The sequence below is a fragment of the Diabrotica virgifera genome, chromosome 1, assembly GCF_917563875.1.
Source record: "Diabrotica virgifera virgifera chromosome 1, PGI_DIABVI_V3a".
Classification (NCBI taxonomy): Eukaryota; Metazoa; Arthropoda; class Insecta; order Coleoptera; family Chrysomelidae; genus Diabrotica; species Diabrotica virgifera.
This window is the reverse complement of record NC_065443.1, coordinates 256,441,171-256,458,172: the sequence shown is the minus strand read 5'-3', so window position 1 is coordinate 256,458,172 and position 17,002 is coordinate 256,441,171. Positions and strand designations below refer to the sequence as shown.

General features: G+C 34.9%; 1 protein-coding gene across 3 annotated transcripts in view; it reads left to right on the top strand.

Annotated features, from left to right (window-relative positions):
- The window catches only part of LOC114330901 (juvenile hormone esterase), a 143,831-nt gene that overhangs the window by 103,085 nt on the left and 23,744 nt on the right, over positions 1-17,002 (top strand). For all 3 annotated transcript variants that reach the window (XM_050649026.1, XM_050649035.1, XM_050649028.1), the window contains exons 3-4: positions 9,051-9,188; positions 10,167-10,700. In XM_050649026.1, coding sequence (XP_050504983.1) covers positions 9,051-9,188; positions 10,167-10,700 — 672 coding nt within the window. The remainder of the gene's footprint in view (positions 1-9,050; positions 9,189-10,166; positions 10,701-17,002) is intronic.

Sequence of the window (17,002 nt, the reverse complement as noted above, 5' to 3'; positions counted from 1 at the left end):
GAGATACATTGCACATATTTTCTTTATTTGAACACTTTGTTCCTTTCTCACTAAGTACAGTGGAACCTCGATAAGTCGGATTAATCGGGACCACGACCGATCCGGGTTATGGAAAACCCGAGTTAGTCGGAGAATATGGTAAAAATTAATAAAATACTGGATACGTACAGGTAAACTCCATTATAAATGCGAAAACATGAAATACATAATATGGACAATACATCTAAATTACGTACAGTTGTATACAGTATTGTTCATTTCTTGGTAAAAAAACTGAGTCAAACTGAGAAAATGTTTATTTTGTCTGATGAAAATCGGTCCGGGTTATCCGGACTTCCGGGTTATCGGAGGCCGACTTATCGGGGTTCCACTGTATATGCATATAACAAATAATTTCATCTTAGCCTATGATACGACATGGCTCACGTATCGCATACCGTCAGTTAAAACACATATTAAACAGTATAAAGGTCTAGTTTTTTTGTTATTTATTATAGATACCAGAGAAACTAAAAAAATAAAACCTTTGTATCATTTCCTCCCTACAGAGTGTTTCAAACTTTTGTTTCAGTTAAAACACATGCTAAAGAATAAAACCGTATATTTTTTTGTTTCTAAGATATCAGGGATATCTATTTTAAGATATCAGGGACATTCAAAAAACAGAATATTCACAAATCATAAGACTACAATACGATTTCGATGTATACTCACACTTGTACCTTGTCCTTCCTACAGTGTGTCTCAAATTTAACATTAGACAAACATTTCTTTTCTTCCACCCGGTATAAGTACAAAAAATAAGTTTGCAATACATACTATTAACCCTTAAACGCCCAACCTTTTTTAGGTTCCATGTACGCCCAAGGGCGGGTAAAAAATGTCCACCTCGAAAATAGCTAATATATTTATTGAGAGTTGTTGGAAATGGATTAAATTTAAGAAACTTATGCTTAATAAACACAGCATCTTCTAAAATATTAATATAAACAATTTACAAGCCTTACAACAAAATTACAAGGTACATCAAAATTAACATACCAGTAAAAGCCAGTAATTCAGATTTTCTCCACATTTTTCCTTTCAACCTCCTCATTGGCGGATAATTATGTAGATTATGTAATTATACGTCGATAATTATATGGGTTATCTTCCTACCAACGAGAAATTATATAGAAACCTTTAGTAACAAGTTCTACCAAGGGTGTACTTTTTATGCCCACCCATATTAAACTCAAGATGCTACTTTTATTTTCAAAAATATCGGTAGAACCAAATTAATATTCGATAAAGCGTTGTCTTTTTAACAATAATTTTTAAAAAAATTTTAAACACGTAATAAATATGTTACAAGGGAATACGCATTAGGTGGACATTTTTTACCCACCCTTGGGCGTTTAAGGGTTAACCAGTATAAAGTAGTTAACTATACATGCAGAACTATTTACTTTATTTCCGGACAGGGGGGTGCAATTGTTATTTTGACAGAGTATATTTTAATAATTAAAATAAATATCCTAAAAAAGACAGGTTTTTTTTGGTGAAATTTTCTAACTGCCAGGTGATCAAACAAATTACGCGTGCATGAGAATGAAACGCACTATAGGTAAGCAGCAGTATGAGAAAGAGCGTATATGCTTTTTCTCATGAGGATCTTCCAGTGCGTCACAGTTTTTCGATTTCTTTCTAACGCATTAAATTGTATGTGATATTTCGTCGGTGACATTTATAACATTTATTCTAGTTGTCAATAGATGGCGCCATAATCGAAAATAAAATAATTAGCGAATTATATAATACATCTACGAATATAATCTGAACAATTTAAAATACTATACAAATAAAAGAAAATACCATTTTATAAATGCAATAAAGACAATTGATTTGTTTTTATGCCAAATTGCAAATAAAATTTGACAACTGTCAGATTTAACTAAAATGTCATGTCACTAAAATGTAAATTATCACGGACTTACCTTTTTTTCTATCATTTGTGACGCACTGAAAAATGCTCATGAAAAGAAGCATACCGATAGTTTTTGCGTCCTCTATCACAGTGAGTCCGTTCGCTCGAGACAAATCACGTGACCTGTCGATACCCATGTTGTTGTGCCTCAAAATGTTGGAGTAATTATTATATATTTTAGATTTTTTAATCACTTTTTATTAATGAAAGGAAACTAATACCTACTATACGATAGATTTTGCAAATATGATAGAAAAAGATATTATTATAAATATATAGGTAGAAAGGTAAAAAAATATAAGCTAAATTAATTCTGTGTCCTAATCTTGTACTTCTTTTTCAAACTCTTCATGTGAGCTAAAATATTAATTTTTTTCTTCTTCGTCAGACTCCCCTCGAGACTCAGATTCCTCTTCTATATGATCTGAAAATAGTTGTAATATGTGTTTAGAATTATTTAAAAATTAATAAGTAATTAATTAATTGAGTTGCTACGTATTCTCTGTCCTTTTATACGAAGTCAAAGCCTGGACAATCACGGGCGCATCTGAAGAAAACTTGCTATTTTTGAGATGTGGTGTTATCGAAGAATGTAAAAAATATCATGGACACAACACGGAGACATTAAGAAAGATGAAAAAGGCAAAAGAAATACTCAACACTATGAAGGAAAGAAAAATGAGCTACTTTGGTCACATACTAAGAAATAGAAAACGTGATGAGATTGGTTCCATAAGGAAAAGTGCAAGAAAGAAGAGAACCGGGAAGATGATGCATATCCTGGTTGAAAAATTTAAAGTACTGGAGTGTAAAAACAACAATAGAACTCTTCAGATGGGCCGTGATGATCGCCATTGTCCTGAACGGATGAGGCACACAAAGAAGCAGAAGATTGAATTAACTAAAAAATATATTTCAGTTATAAAAAGAACATGTAAGCTTATCTTCAGCAATATCTCTGAAATTCTCTTTGGTTCGCTGATGAACTATAGCACCATAAACTGATTGCTGCAAACAATCTCTCTCAAACCAAATAAAATCCAATTTACCCATATTTAGTATCCATCCATTTCCGTCAGGTGTTAAACAACTGGGGACTTACAAATATGACTAAATATATATGACTAAATATGATATGAATAAACTTTTTCACACTGCTGTGACTTCTAGCGCGTTTTATTCACATGCACGCCTGCATCGGGTGCTTCGGGTGTCGGCTCTGATGGCATAATGTTTTCAGCAACCTCAAAAACGCCCCGAGTAATCTATGTGCATCAATATAATGCTGAAAACCCTCGACATTTCAGAAGATGACATACCTTAGTAGTGACACGACCAAGTGCTCTGGGTGTCGGTTATGATGTATTCGTGTTCAGCGACTCTAAAAACCTACAAGTAATATGTTTGCATCAATTTAGTACCAATAAAACTCGAACCTCCAAATGATGTACCTTAGCAGTGGTTATCCTGGGCACCAGGTGGTCCAGGCAGAGCCGTGCGGTAGATCTTTTCAATGTGATGCAAGTCTTCGAAATGCCGCCCCCTAAATATTATTGAAATTTAAATTTTATTTTTATTAAATGAAACTACACAAAATGAACGTAAACTTTTATGTTAAAAACAAAACAAAGGTACTTTAAATTAAATGAAATATGTGTTAACTTTAATTAACATTTACAAAAATTAGAATTTTACCCTTCTGACTTTAATTTTGGCAAATTCGTCAATCAGATTGGTGTAGTCTAAAGTAGCAGCTAGAGAGGACTCTATTGAAATAGAAATGAGTGCTTATTTTTAGTTTTGTTTGTCTTATGCAGCTTCGTAAATAATGTTTAATCATTTTTAATTTTGAAAAACTCCTTTCCACACTAACTACCGAGACAGAGAGTAATAATAAAATTCTTAGTGATATAACTACATTTAGGTATAAAAAATTAGGTTGTTTTGGCACAAATAGCTCGAAACATCTAAAGGTTTCATGGAGTATGGTATCATTTGGGACATACCATGAAATTCTTCTAAGCCAAGCCGCACACCAAAGAAACATGAAACGAAAAACATGAAACATGAAACGAAAAACATGTTTCATGAAAAGAAAACACTGCTAAAAAAATCTCAAAGTCCGCCTACTAATGAAACGAGTGTGATTCATGCTCATGACACATTTTTATTTTCGGAGAGTCTCATAAATGGCCGGATATATATTTGTTTAGCAGTGGTTTATTTCCATGAAACGTAATTTACGTTTCATGTTTCTTTGATGTGCGGCCGGGCTAAAAGATAATCTGCCTCTATATCCGATTATATATTTTTCTATTGAAAATATTGAATGAAAATTTATACAATATTTTTCTAGTATTTTATCATATATTTCCCTCAATTTGAAAATATATAAAAATTTAAAAATTTTATTATGAGTTTCTAGAAGCGAAAATCGATCAATCAAAGAATTAATGGCAATATATAAAATATAGATGAAAAAATTTATTTTAAGTTTATCTTCTTCTGTTGAACACTGATCCACAGATTTTTCGTAATCAAATTGACGCTTTTTTCTCCTAACTCAAATTTAATTTTCAGCTGGAAATTCGGAACTTACAGGTATCAAGATTTTCTGCAATTTCAGTAGCAGTAATTTTCATTTGGTCATAGCCAGAATGTCTGTAACTTTTCATTTTTTCTATAGTTTCTGACAATATTTTTACACAATCTGAAAAATGTATAGTTGCAACATGTTGCTACATGGTGCAACATCTTTGAGACTAAATAAAATATCATGCCAAAGAACTACCTACACGGCAAATGCATTATAATTTTTAATACTTTTTACTAATTCTCATTGACTTTAGTTTCTGAATCTTTGTTTACGTCTTCTATTGTTTCGAATAAGGCATCATATAATTTTTCACAAAATTGAAATCAAAAAGTTTTCAATAGCACTCAACGGTTTTATTAGAGTTAGTTGTTAAACATGTTTTTTTAGAATCTCCCAACGCTTTGTAGAGCCAGAAAAAAGTGTACAGTTCTTGTATAATATAAAATGTTGTTTCTGTAGAAGCAGGCAGTCATTTATGACTAAGTTTAAAGAGCGGCATGCGCAAGGCACGTAAAACGCTCTCGGATATTTTTCAAGTATCCTGTTTTGCACACCCTTTCTTATTCCTCTCATATTGACCCCGCTATCATTGTCCTCTTAGCAGTTTTAAATAAAAATTTTACAAATTTGTCAAAATAAGGTCAGAAGCGGTTGAATATTTTCGGCTGTCACTTGGTCCAATATGTATTTTTAATTATTGAATGGCTCAATTTGTATTTTGATTTTACTGATTATGCCGCCCCCTTGTGATGCCGCCTGATGCGACTGCCTCACCGCATCATAGCACGGCACGGCCCTGGGTCCAGGGGTCAATTCTGATGGCGTATTCATTTTCAGCGATCCCAAAAACCTTCAAGTAACAAAATCTGGCATTAATAAACGGATTTTGGCATGTTTATACATTTTTAGAGGCATTTTATGCACCTTAAAATGCAATTATGCATTTCCACCCATTTTTCTATTGTACACTTTTTTCCTGTCGTCGAACATAATGCAAAAACTTATAAGTTTCTAGGTGCTGTGATTAAAAATCGATTTATTTTTGTCAAAATACCATGGTCCGAGAACATACCGAAAATAAGAATTAACACTAGAAAGTCTGGCTTAGCATATCTACCTACAAAGCCCGAAGGGATCATTTTGGCCCCAAGTTTTTAAATCGGCAAAAACTCAGTTTAAACAAATCATATCAACTCTAGACGACAGAATCTGATTTTATGTTTTAGTTTCATTGTTTAACACATTTGATGCCTATCAAAAACATTTAGAACGCCATACAATTTGCAGTTTTTGACATTTGCCACACATTGTCCTGGCACTTATTGGAAGTATGATTTCCTTTACCAAATAATTATTGTCAACTGATATTTTTTTCGTTTTTGGATAGTAACAGTGCTGGTTGTTGGCAAAACCGGTGTTGCTGGGTGTAGTACCAGATTTCGGGAGGCAAGGTATGGAGCCCATAATTCTTCACACGTCACGCCGACGAATAAACTTACGAAGACTCTACTTTCAGCAACTTTTTTATAAATAATCCATGCATTTATTGCTCCTAAGTCAAGAGTGTTATAAAACATGTGAATAGGCCATCGTCTTGAAGCAACTTTTGTAGTATGTATAAAAAAGCGTCATTTGACTACACCAACCCCATATTATATGGTTTGTTTATAAAAACTTACTGTTTCAGGAAGTTTTTTTCCATAGACAGCAACACCCACTGATTGATGTATGAACTCAACAACATGACATTTTTGTCACTCTTTCCTTGGTATTAAGTAAGTGTTATTTTTTCGTCGCTCTGGAATATAAGTAAAGGGTACCTAACATACAATTATATATTTTCACACTTTACGCTAAAAAATCTTTCTTTCTGTTGCGATTCAAAGTACCCACAAGACTTGTTGATTTCTTTTGGAATGACTTGGCCAATGTCAACGAAGTGAAGTAGTTATCTGTCATAACATGTTTGTCCTTTTCCAGTTGATGTTCCATTATCCGCAAAACAACATGTTCACCAACAATTGTATCTTTATTGTGTAGATGATTAGTACCATATAATGGTAACCATTTACAATAAACAAACAACAAACATAAATAAATATAATTTTACCCATCCGACAGGAATTTAAAAGAAAGACTCGCCGAATTTCCGAGAAAACAATAATAATTAAACAGGGCTAATTTGGCCCCTTCAGACTCCTATGGTAGATTTGTTAGAAACACCATTTAATAAATTTAGTAAACAATATTTTTTTGTGTTAAATAAGGCTTTGTATCACAATATTAAAAGTCATAAAATACTAAATTATTATTGCATCAAATAAAAAAACTACAATAACTTCAACTCGCAACAGGGGCCAAATTGGCCCCAGCGACTTTCTAGTGTTAAACTCAATGGAGTATTAAAGTGAGGTGATCTAATAAGTAAATTACAATTCAACAAGTGCATATAGTACAATTATAAATTAAATTATATTGGATAATTGTGTATCTGCTACAAACTGAAATATATTATCTGTAACTTAATACTACGATCTATCAAACATTAGACTTATCTACGATTTGTTTAGAATATCAATGTCCTTTAGATAACTCAATAAGTATTTAAAATGGCAGTAACAACAGTTATAAATATAAAGGGCGATTTGATTTAAAGATAAGGTAACTATGTCTACTGCTTGAGACCTTGCTTCATCTACAAACTGGTAATAGTCGAGAAATTCATTCATAGGTCGTATTAGGTTTTAAAATGAAAAATTTATAGGAAAATAGTTATTTATGAAACAGTTCGTGAAGTATCCTTTTTGCGCACGCACGCGATGTTTAAAGCATGAGCGGTGTGAGTGCTATACATCGCGTAAATGCGCAAAAAGTACTTCACGAACAGTTTCATACAATATTTTATCCACGATAAACAAATGAAAACTGCAACTCTTCGTCACTTTAATACATTTCTATTCTACAATTTTTAGAACTTTGACATTTAAAAATTGAAACTTCTTGAATTTAAACCACAAAACTATCAAAATTTTGTTGTAATTTATTGCTCACATGTCATCACCATGACAACGCGAAAGTTAAGGATATTTGATTATATGAAAGTATGCCAAAAAACAGTGAGAAAAAGTATATCCCATTTAAAATACATTGTTACTTCACACACACTCTTCACGTACTGTTATCTATAATGACAGTTTTCACAAACTAAAAACTTATACATAATATGAGATAGAGTAGATAATATTTATTTATGAAAGAGTTCGTGAAGTATGCTTTTTGCGAACGCACGCGATGTTTAGAGCACGAGCGACAGCGTAGCGAGTGCTAGGTATACTTCACGCACAGTTTCATACAATATTTTATCTACGATAAATAAATAAAAAAACTGTAACTCTTTGTCACTGGAATTCATTTTTATTCCACAATTTTTAGAACTTTGACATTTAAAAATTTTAACTTCTTTCAAACCACAAAACTGTCAAAACTTTTGTTGTAATTTATTGCTCACATGTCATCACCATGACAACGCGAAAGTTAAGGATATTTGAATATATAAGAGTGTGCCAAAAAACAGTGCGAAAACGTAAATCCCATTTAAAATACATTGTTACTTCACGCACATTTCAAATCCTTCACGCACTGCTATCTATAATGACAGTTTTCACAAAATAAAAACTTATACATAATATGAGATAGAGTAGATAAAAGTATTTATTTGTAGTTTAATAAATACGGAAAATTAAATATATGAATTGAATAGTGGAAATTAGAAAGGGCTAGAGCGCCAGAAACAATGTTTTGAGATAAAATCTAAATAAACAGTAAAAAGATCAAAAATATTACTGATAAAATCTTTATTTGGTGCATACACTTAACATAGGATGGAAAATATGTCCTAAGAAAGCTTATTGCATAAATAACTTCTTATTGCGGTGTTTTTAAAGACGGTGTAATGCGGTTCCTTGACAGGAAGACGATCATTGGTAAGAACACGAATGCGTTTCAATGACAGCTTACTGGAGGAACATTAAAAAACACAGTCGTATACAGATACATAAAAAAAAAGAAGAAGAAGTTAAATCCAGCAAAGCTGTTAAATTAATAAATAAGAGTACCAATGGAAGTACACCTGGATTCCCAGAATCCGTCATTAGAGGAAAAATTACAAAAGAGTACAAAGAAAAATGGAAGACACACTACCACCAACGAATATATACTCTGATATTCGTTGTATATTCGGAGCTGTAAGTATATTCGTTGCTACCACCATCATTAGAAAGCGGACAGGCCATTGTTTAACAAAACAAGATGCAAATAGAACATTATGAGAGGCACATTAATACAACTGGCGGGTTTCTCTACACTCTACATTCTACGTATGATATTTGCCGAGTCGTTCTTTTCATCTTCACAGCACCCAAGAAATGTTTCACATCAAAAAGGTAAGTTTGAGCCTAATTGTTTAACATTTTTTTATTGTTTTATTAGGCGCCATTACCTGTTGATCCATGGGAAGGGGTAAAACAAGTTATCACAGAAGACAAAACGCCATTCCAGAAGAACATTGTTCTGAAGGAATATACTGGAGAAGAAGATTGCTTGTCTCTTCATGTATTTACAAAGAAAGTAAGTATTTACATAGTGTTAATATGTCATTTTCGGTATATAGTGTTATTAAGGCATCCTGCTAGTCCATTTACCTTTTGTACTTGATCTCTCATTCCTTTGTCCAGGCCTCTATTTTATCTGATTGGTTCTTTGTTGACTACTTTTGTTTAAAGTTTCTGAGTTAAGATTGTCATATTAGATTCTTTTGCTCTTATGTTAAACCTGTGAACTAGTCCGTTTGCAGACTATTTCATCTTAGGCAACTAATATTGCTTCGTCTGCGTAACAGAGTATTTTATAATTCTTTGTTTCTCGTTCTGTATCTTCTTCCTTTGTTAACACTTTGATGATTTCATCCATGAATAAATTGAAGAGAATAGGGGTCAATAAGTGACCCTGTCTTAATCAGTTCCATACTTGTATATATTATGTAGGTTCTGTAAGTTGTCCTTCATTCTATTCTATTGAGCTTCCATTGTTTTACAATTATTCGCAAACCAGGCATATCACACACAAATTTTTTTAAATGACGTTTGTATAATCATAAAAAATCTCTACTTATACTGTTAAATACTAACTTAAAATAGATGTACTTCATATTACATCGATGACTAAAGCAGGCTCAGTCAAAAGACGAAGCCTCTGTCACTTGCAGTATCGCGTTTAATAATTTTTGCCACAGCTGTAGAGACAACGTTAGCAAGAAATATTTCTAAGCACTCTTTCTCCTTCTTAAAGTGCCTATCCGTTCCGGATGTTGGCGATCATCATGGCTATCTTGACTTTGTTTACCGCAGCCCGGAACAGTTCAGTGGTAGTCGTATTGTACCACTTTCGTAAATTTTGAAGCCAGGAAATGCGTCTTCTTCCCGGTCCACTTTTATCATTTAACTTCCCTTGGAGAATCAGTTGTAGAACTCTTTAACAACACTTTTTAGCTAATTTAATCACTGCAAAATTTTTGAATTCTAACAAATCTGATATTTTCTGTTTTAGCTTCCCCATGAAGAATCCAAACTGAAACCTGTGATGGTGTACATTCATGGAGGAGGTTTTATAATGGGATCTCACGAAACTACGATGTATGGTCCAGAATACCTTATGACTGAAGACATAGTTCTCGTAAGCATCACTTACCGAGTTGGTCTACTGGGTTTTCTTAGTATAGAAGACGAATCACTGGACGTTCCTGGAAATGCAGGTCTAAAAGATCAAGTACTGGCTTTAAAGTGGGTCCAGCGAAACATAAGAAATTTCAATGGAGATCCCAATAACATTACCATATTTGGAGAAAGTGCGGGAGGGGCATCTGTTGAATTTTTGCTGTTATCTCCTTCAGCCAAAGGTTTATTTCATAAAGCCATACTTCAGAGCGGGTCGACTTTAAATCCATGGACTCTTAAAAACTCCCCAGCAACTGAGTTTGCTGAGTTTACCAAACTACATAACTTGCCTGATATTGACATTTTGAAAAGCTTGAGGCGTATGACTGTTAGGGAGCTGTACGATCAACAAAATCAATATATTAAGGTAAGTATGTATATCCACAGAGAACGGCAGTTCTCACCAGTGGCGCACAACACCCCTACATGCGACACTATATATACACGAAATTTTCGATTTTCTAAACCTGACTGAATTAAAAATTGGGCCAAATCCCATCTTAAAGTTTAGGAAAAGACTCGTCCATCCATATGTTACTTCTCCATTTTGGTCCAAGGGTGTGGATTTTACGGCCCTTCCCATTTAAAGCCTGTTTTTCGTTCTCGTCCCCAAAACTCCCAAAAATTTCAAAAGTTTAAGCCCAATCTTTGCGGCTTCTGATAGCACAGATCATTACCTTTCCAACGCATGTTTAATTTTGAAAATTGGTTATACCATTCAAAAGTTATCGAGCTCAGAAATATGACTCAATTTTTATTTAAAAAATGGAAAATGTTTGTGGATATGTATGTATGTATGTATGTATGTATGTGTGTGGAAAAGTTAAACCGATCTGAATTTGTTTTTCTGTGTTTCAAGAGGGTGTGAGGGCCGATTCAGAATTCGAATTTTTAAGTTATAGGCTTTATAAGTATGATCAAATCTATTTCTTATGGGAAAAACGGTTTTTCAAGCTCAATAATTCCTCTAATACGTTCAGTTATCATACTCGATCTTGGACGCATCAGATGCTACTTGTCAATACGTTTCAAATTCATGTTTAGTGATCAACATCAGGTAAGCCGTTCAGAAGTTATAGAGATCCAAAAGTATAATAATTAGTCCAGGAACTGAAATTTTTCACTTCGCAATTTTTACAGAATGGATAGATTTGCTTGAAAATTTGACAATAAGTAGTGGATAGTCCAAGGATCAAAATTTATATGATGCCGAAAGACGCTTTTACCATGGGGTGGTTGCCACCTCATCTCGAGGGTGGAATTTTTTTTTATATTTTGACCGCAAATGCTGGTAAAAATATTAATTATAAGCAAAAAATGTTCATTATAAATTTGTTTGATAAAATTAATAGTTTTCGATTTATTAGTTATCGAAGCTGTTAGTTTTATATCGAAAAGATTACCAGATAACGGCAGTTCTCGCCAGTGGCGCAGAAATACGCCCCCCTACACGTGACACTATTATATACACGAAATTTTCAATTTTCTAAATCTGACTGAATTGAAAATTGTGCCAACTCACATCTTCAAGTTCAGAAAAAGACTCACCCATTCATATGTCATTCATATGAATGGGTGCCATTCACACATTCATATGTCAACCATCCATTTTGGTCCAAGGGTGTAGATTTTAAGGCCCTTCATATTTAGAGTCTGTTTTTCGTTCTCGTCCCCAAAACTCCCAAAAAGTTTAAAAATTTAAGTCCAACCTTTATGGCTTCTAATAGAACTGATCATTACCTTTCCAACGCATGTCTAATTTTGAAAATCGGTTATGCCATTCAAAAGTTATAGAGCTTAGAAATGTTACTCAATTTGTATTTAAAAAAGGGAAAATGTTTGTGGATATGTATGTATGTGTGTTTGAAAGTTAAACCGATTTGATATTTTTTCTCTGTGTTTAAAGAGGGGGTCAGGGCCGATTTAGAACCGGTGTAGTTTGTGACTTTTGACCACCCATAAGCCAGCTATAAATAGGACTTGGTAGGTACAGAACGGCATATTTTTTGGGGGTATATATATTCGAATCAAGAAGAGGTAGGAGAACCGCAAATACATCAAATCAATCGTGTTGACTTAAGCTTTCAAATGGTGTTTAAGCCGTCAGGATCAGACATACACACGGCTCAGTATAGCCGAAAAACTGAAAAACTAAACTTTGGGTTTTTCGACAATTACTCAGCATATCAACCTACGAATTGCGCCAATAACTTCGAACGGACTCAAGACGAATCGAACGGTGTATACCTCATATCCGGGAAAATTCGAATTTTTAGGTTATACGCTTCATAAATATGATAAAATCTATTTCTTGTAGGAAAAACGGTTTCTGAAGCTCAATAATTCCTGTAATGGCTTCAGTTATCATACTTGACCTTAGATCCATCAGATACTACTGGTCAATACGTTTCAAACTCATGTTTACTGATCAAAATCGGTTAAGCCGTTTAGAAGTTATTAAGATACAAATGTATAATCCAATTAACGATTATTCCCCAAATGGTTTATGTAGTTGTAGTGGTTACGACGCTAAATTTGATCTGGCAACGGGCAATCCGACTTCATTTACCGGCCATCTCAATATATTTTTTTTCAATTTACAGTACAACCTGCCATATCCGGACCTGTCATATCCGGACCTCCCCATATCCGGACGGTTCTGCGCCGTCCGGATCTACCGAAATCTACCGAGAAAGGCAGTCCTGTTGTTGGACAACGCACTAAAAGAAGAACTAAAAGATGGCAAAATAATGTATTATAGAATCTATAAAACGTGTCTATCGACGAAAGTTACTGACGGCGCTGATTACTGGAATGTATGAAGGAGAAAACGTTTCAGAGACTGTAAAAGAAGTAGTGGTCTTGATATCCGGATTTTTTCATATCCAGATCGGTCTGTCGCCACATTGATCCGGATATGGCAGGTTGTACTGTATTTCGAATAGAAAAAAATCTAGTGTACATTCGATGGACACTAGATCATTTGGGAGATAATGCAACAAAGGTGACCATTTATAAAGCTTGACGTGTAATAGAGGAACATTGCATTCAACTTCATACATTTAATTTATAAATAACTTTGAAAAACTCCTGATACAAGAATAAAAAATCGCTAAACGCCGTAAAAATGAGTGGCGCATAAAATATTCCATCTACAAAATATCTGATATGAATGTTACGTGGCGCGAAAATGGATTTTCATTTGATGCAAAACAAAATTCTAGTTTTATTTTAAAATATTTTTCCATAATATTTGCTAAATTTGAAGTAAACGCGCCACAAAAGAGTTTCAAAATTCAAACTGTATCAAAGTTACTCTTTTGTGGCGCGTTTACTTCAAATTTAGCAAATATTATGGAAAAATCTTTTAAAATAAAACTAGAATTTTGTTTTGCATCAAATGAAAATCCATTTTCGCGCCACGTAACATTCATATCAGATATTTTGTAGATGGAATATTTTATGCGCCACTCATTTTTACGGCGTTTAGCGGTTTTTTATTCTTGTACAGAGTAGACAAAAAAGTGTGGAATCCCTAATTATCTCTTAAATGGATGGTCCGAATTGCACAAAAACTGGGATACGCCTAGCCTGCAATATGGAAATTTCAAATTGAATGCTTACAATGTTGCCCGATTTACCGTTTTTTTGATATCATTAGTTAGTTTAGTTTATCTTAAATGCAACACTGTGAACCTCCGGTCGCTTAGGTACGAGAAGATGAGTTTCGTCATGGCCCTGCTGTGCTGTATCCAGAATTTTTTTTTGTCAGACATTCATGCCACACTCTATCGAAGGCTTTGCTTACGTCTTTATTTTTTACTAAGTCACACTCTTTATCTATAAGCTGTGGTTTACAGGCTGCGGTATTAAAGGCTGTGGGGGGATTTTCTCATTCCCTACATGGAGCGTTTCAAAGGGTTAATAAGGAATTTTTTGTAGATATAAATGGGACCATAGCATTCGTGTCCAAAAGTCTCAAACAAAGAAGTGTTAAGATTAATTGGATATGGCAGAAAGCTTATGAGCATAATTAAAATAAGAAAAACGTCGTATCTGAGCCCAATACGAAATGATAAATATGCTCTCTTGCGTTGCGTAAAATTATATCCAAAATACTGTTTATAATACTAACTCCATACGCAGAGGAAACAATAGGCGACTACCAAAGCGGATTCAGACCGGGAAGGTCGACCCTATACCAGATCTTCGATCTACGCCAGGTGTCGGAAAAAAACTGGCAATTCAACCGCGACATACACCAAATCTTCGTGAACTTTAAAAACAAGATTACGATTCTGTTAGCAGAGAAATATTGTGGCAGACCATGTTAGAAATGGGATTACCTGGAAAGCTGGTACGATTAGCACAGTTGAGCACGTAGAACGCTTCCGCCCGGATCAGAATTGGCGGCACCACGTCGGAGGAATTCCTCATTGACACCGGGCGTAGACAAGGAGATTCTCTCGCCCCCCTCCTGTTTAACTTCGCACTGTAAAGCAGTAAGGAGAGCTCAACCACAACTGACAAACGAGTTTGCCGCCCAAGGATCAAAAATACTATTGGCCTTTGTGGATGACGTGGACACAACTACACAATCCACCAGAGATACAAAAGAAGTTTTTGCCCTATTCGAGGACGGAGCTAAGGAAGTTGGTCTTAAGGTAAACGAGGACAAGACCAAGTACATGGTGGTTATGAAGAACCCAAGCCCAAGGGTTAGACTCTATCTCTTCAATCCTGACCCCCTGGAGGGAGTGTAGTGGTCGACGTGATGTCGTGTATTGTCCGTCTCCAAAGATCTCTGTCTCTGGTCGCTTATTTTAACTCATGCATAGGTTTTTTGCATATTCCTGTAATTTGATCGATCCATCTTGTTGGAGATCTTCCTCGTGATCTTCTGCCTTCCACCTTTCATTGTATAATGAGCCTTTCCATGTTTTCTGTGACAAAATTAGGATTAGACAAAACGTAACAATTAATGAACACAACTTTGAAGTCGTCAAAGAATTCAAGTACCTGATCATAACATCTGAAAATAAATATGAAAAGGACTTGGCAGCCAGGATCATTGCAGAAAAGGGGGCATACCTATTACTCATTAATGACTATACTTAAATTAAAAATACTCTCGAGACCAGCAAAAATAAAAGTATATAAGACAATGATTCGTCCCACAATAACGTATGGAAGCGAGACATGGACTCTGAACCAGCGGGAAACGACAAAACTACTGGTACTTGAAAGAAAGATACTGCGGACTATTTATGCGTCTTGCAGAGAAGAGACAACAGGAAAATGGAAAGGAAGACATAATGATAAACAAACCGAATAAGATAAGCGGGCCACTTGCTAAGATCGAGTGATGAAATACTTCTGCACGCCTCATTCTGGAAAAGGCCCGATGGCAAAAGATCAGTTGCTCGCCCAAGAAAGAGATATAAGGACGTAGTAGCCAGTAATCTACGGGAATGGGAGTACAGTAATGGGAAATAGCCACTCAGCACCGACAACAATGGAGGAAAATAGTAAACGCGGCCCAGACTCACATAGAGTTGTAGAGTCAAATGATGATGATGATAAATGCTTTCTGCTACACGTCATTATGGAAGAAAGAGTAGGGGGAAGGAATGGCTTGGGAGGAAAGAAAAAATCTTGCCTGAGTAATATCAGATATAAGACCTCATATCAGATATAAGATACCTCAGCGATAGCTCAGCAGAAATTAAAATAAGAAGAGAAAAGCCAGATCCATATTCACTAAAATGAAGAGAGTGTTCTGTGAAAGAGATTTGAGCCTTGAAATGAAACTTCGCCTGATGAGATGTTACGTTCTTTCTGTGCTGTTCTATGGAATGGAGTCACGGACGCTGAAAAAGATTGATACCAAAAAATTAGAGGCATTTGAACTGTGATGTATCGCAGAATCTTGAGAATATCATGGACGCAGAGAGTCACAAACGTCGAGGTCTTGAGAAGAATGAATAAAGAAAAGGAAGTCATATTTACGATCAAAAAACGAAAACTGCAATACTTGGGACACATTACAAGGGGCGAAAGATATGAACTGCTTCGGATAATTATGCAGGGGAAAATAGCAGAAAAGAGGTACATAGGAAGAAGACGAAACTCCTGGCTAAAGAATCTACGGGAATGGTATAACTGTAGCAACAACGAATTGTTTCGGTCAGCAGTTTCAAAAATACGTATAGCCCTGATGATCGCCAACCTTCGGAATGAAGATGGCACTTGCAGAAAAAGAAGAAGTGTTGAACAGATATTTCACGTAGCAAAGGATAGGAAAGCGTTTAAAGATGTGGTCGCTAACCTTCTTTAGAAGACGGCACAATAAGAAGAAGAAGGACACGTGTTAATAAGATTCCACTAAATAAATAAACTCAGATCAACTAAGAACTTGACATAGCTGCTGCAGCTCTGTCATTAACTCATTTACAACTGACTGAATCAGCAAATCACCAGACAGCTGCACCACAACTGACTCATCATACGGTGAGATTTTGACTGCGATTTTTCATCGTATTCTCTGGAAGCTTTTTAATCTAAATCTTTCCACAGCAAGAGTAAATTTTACAAAAAGCTACTTTGCTGTGCTGAAGCTTCAGCTGTACGATCATGATTTTGATCATTAAGACCCATTTGGGCAGAAAC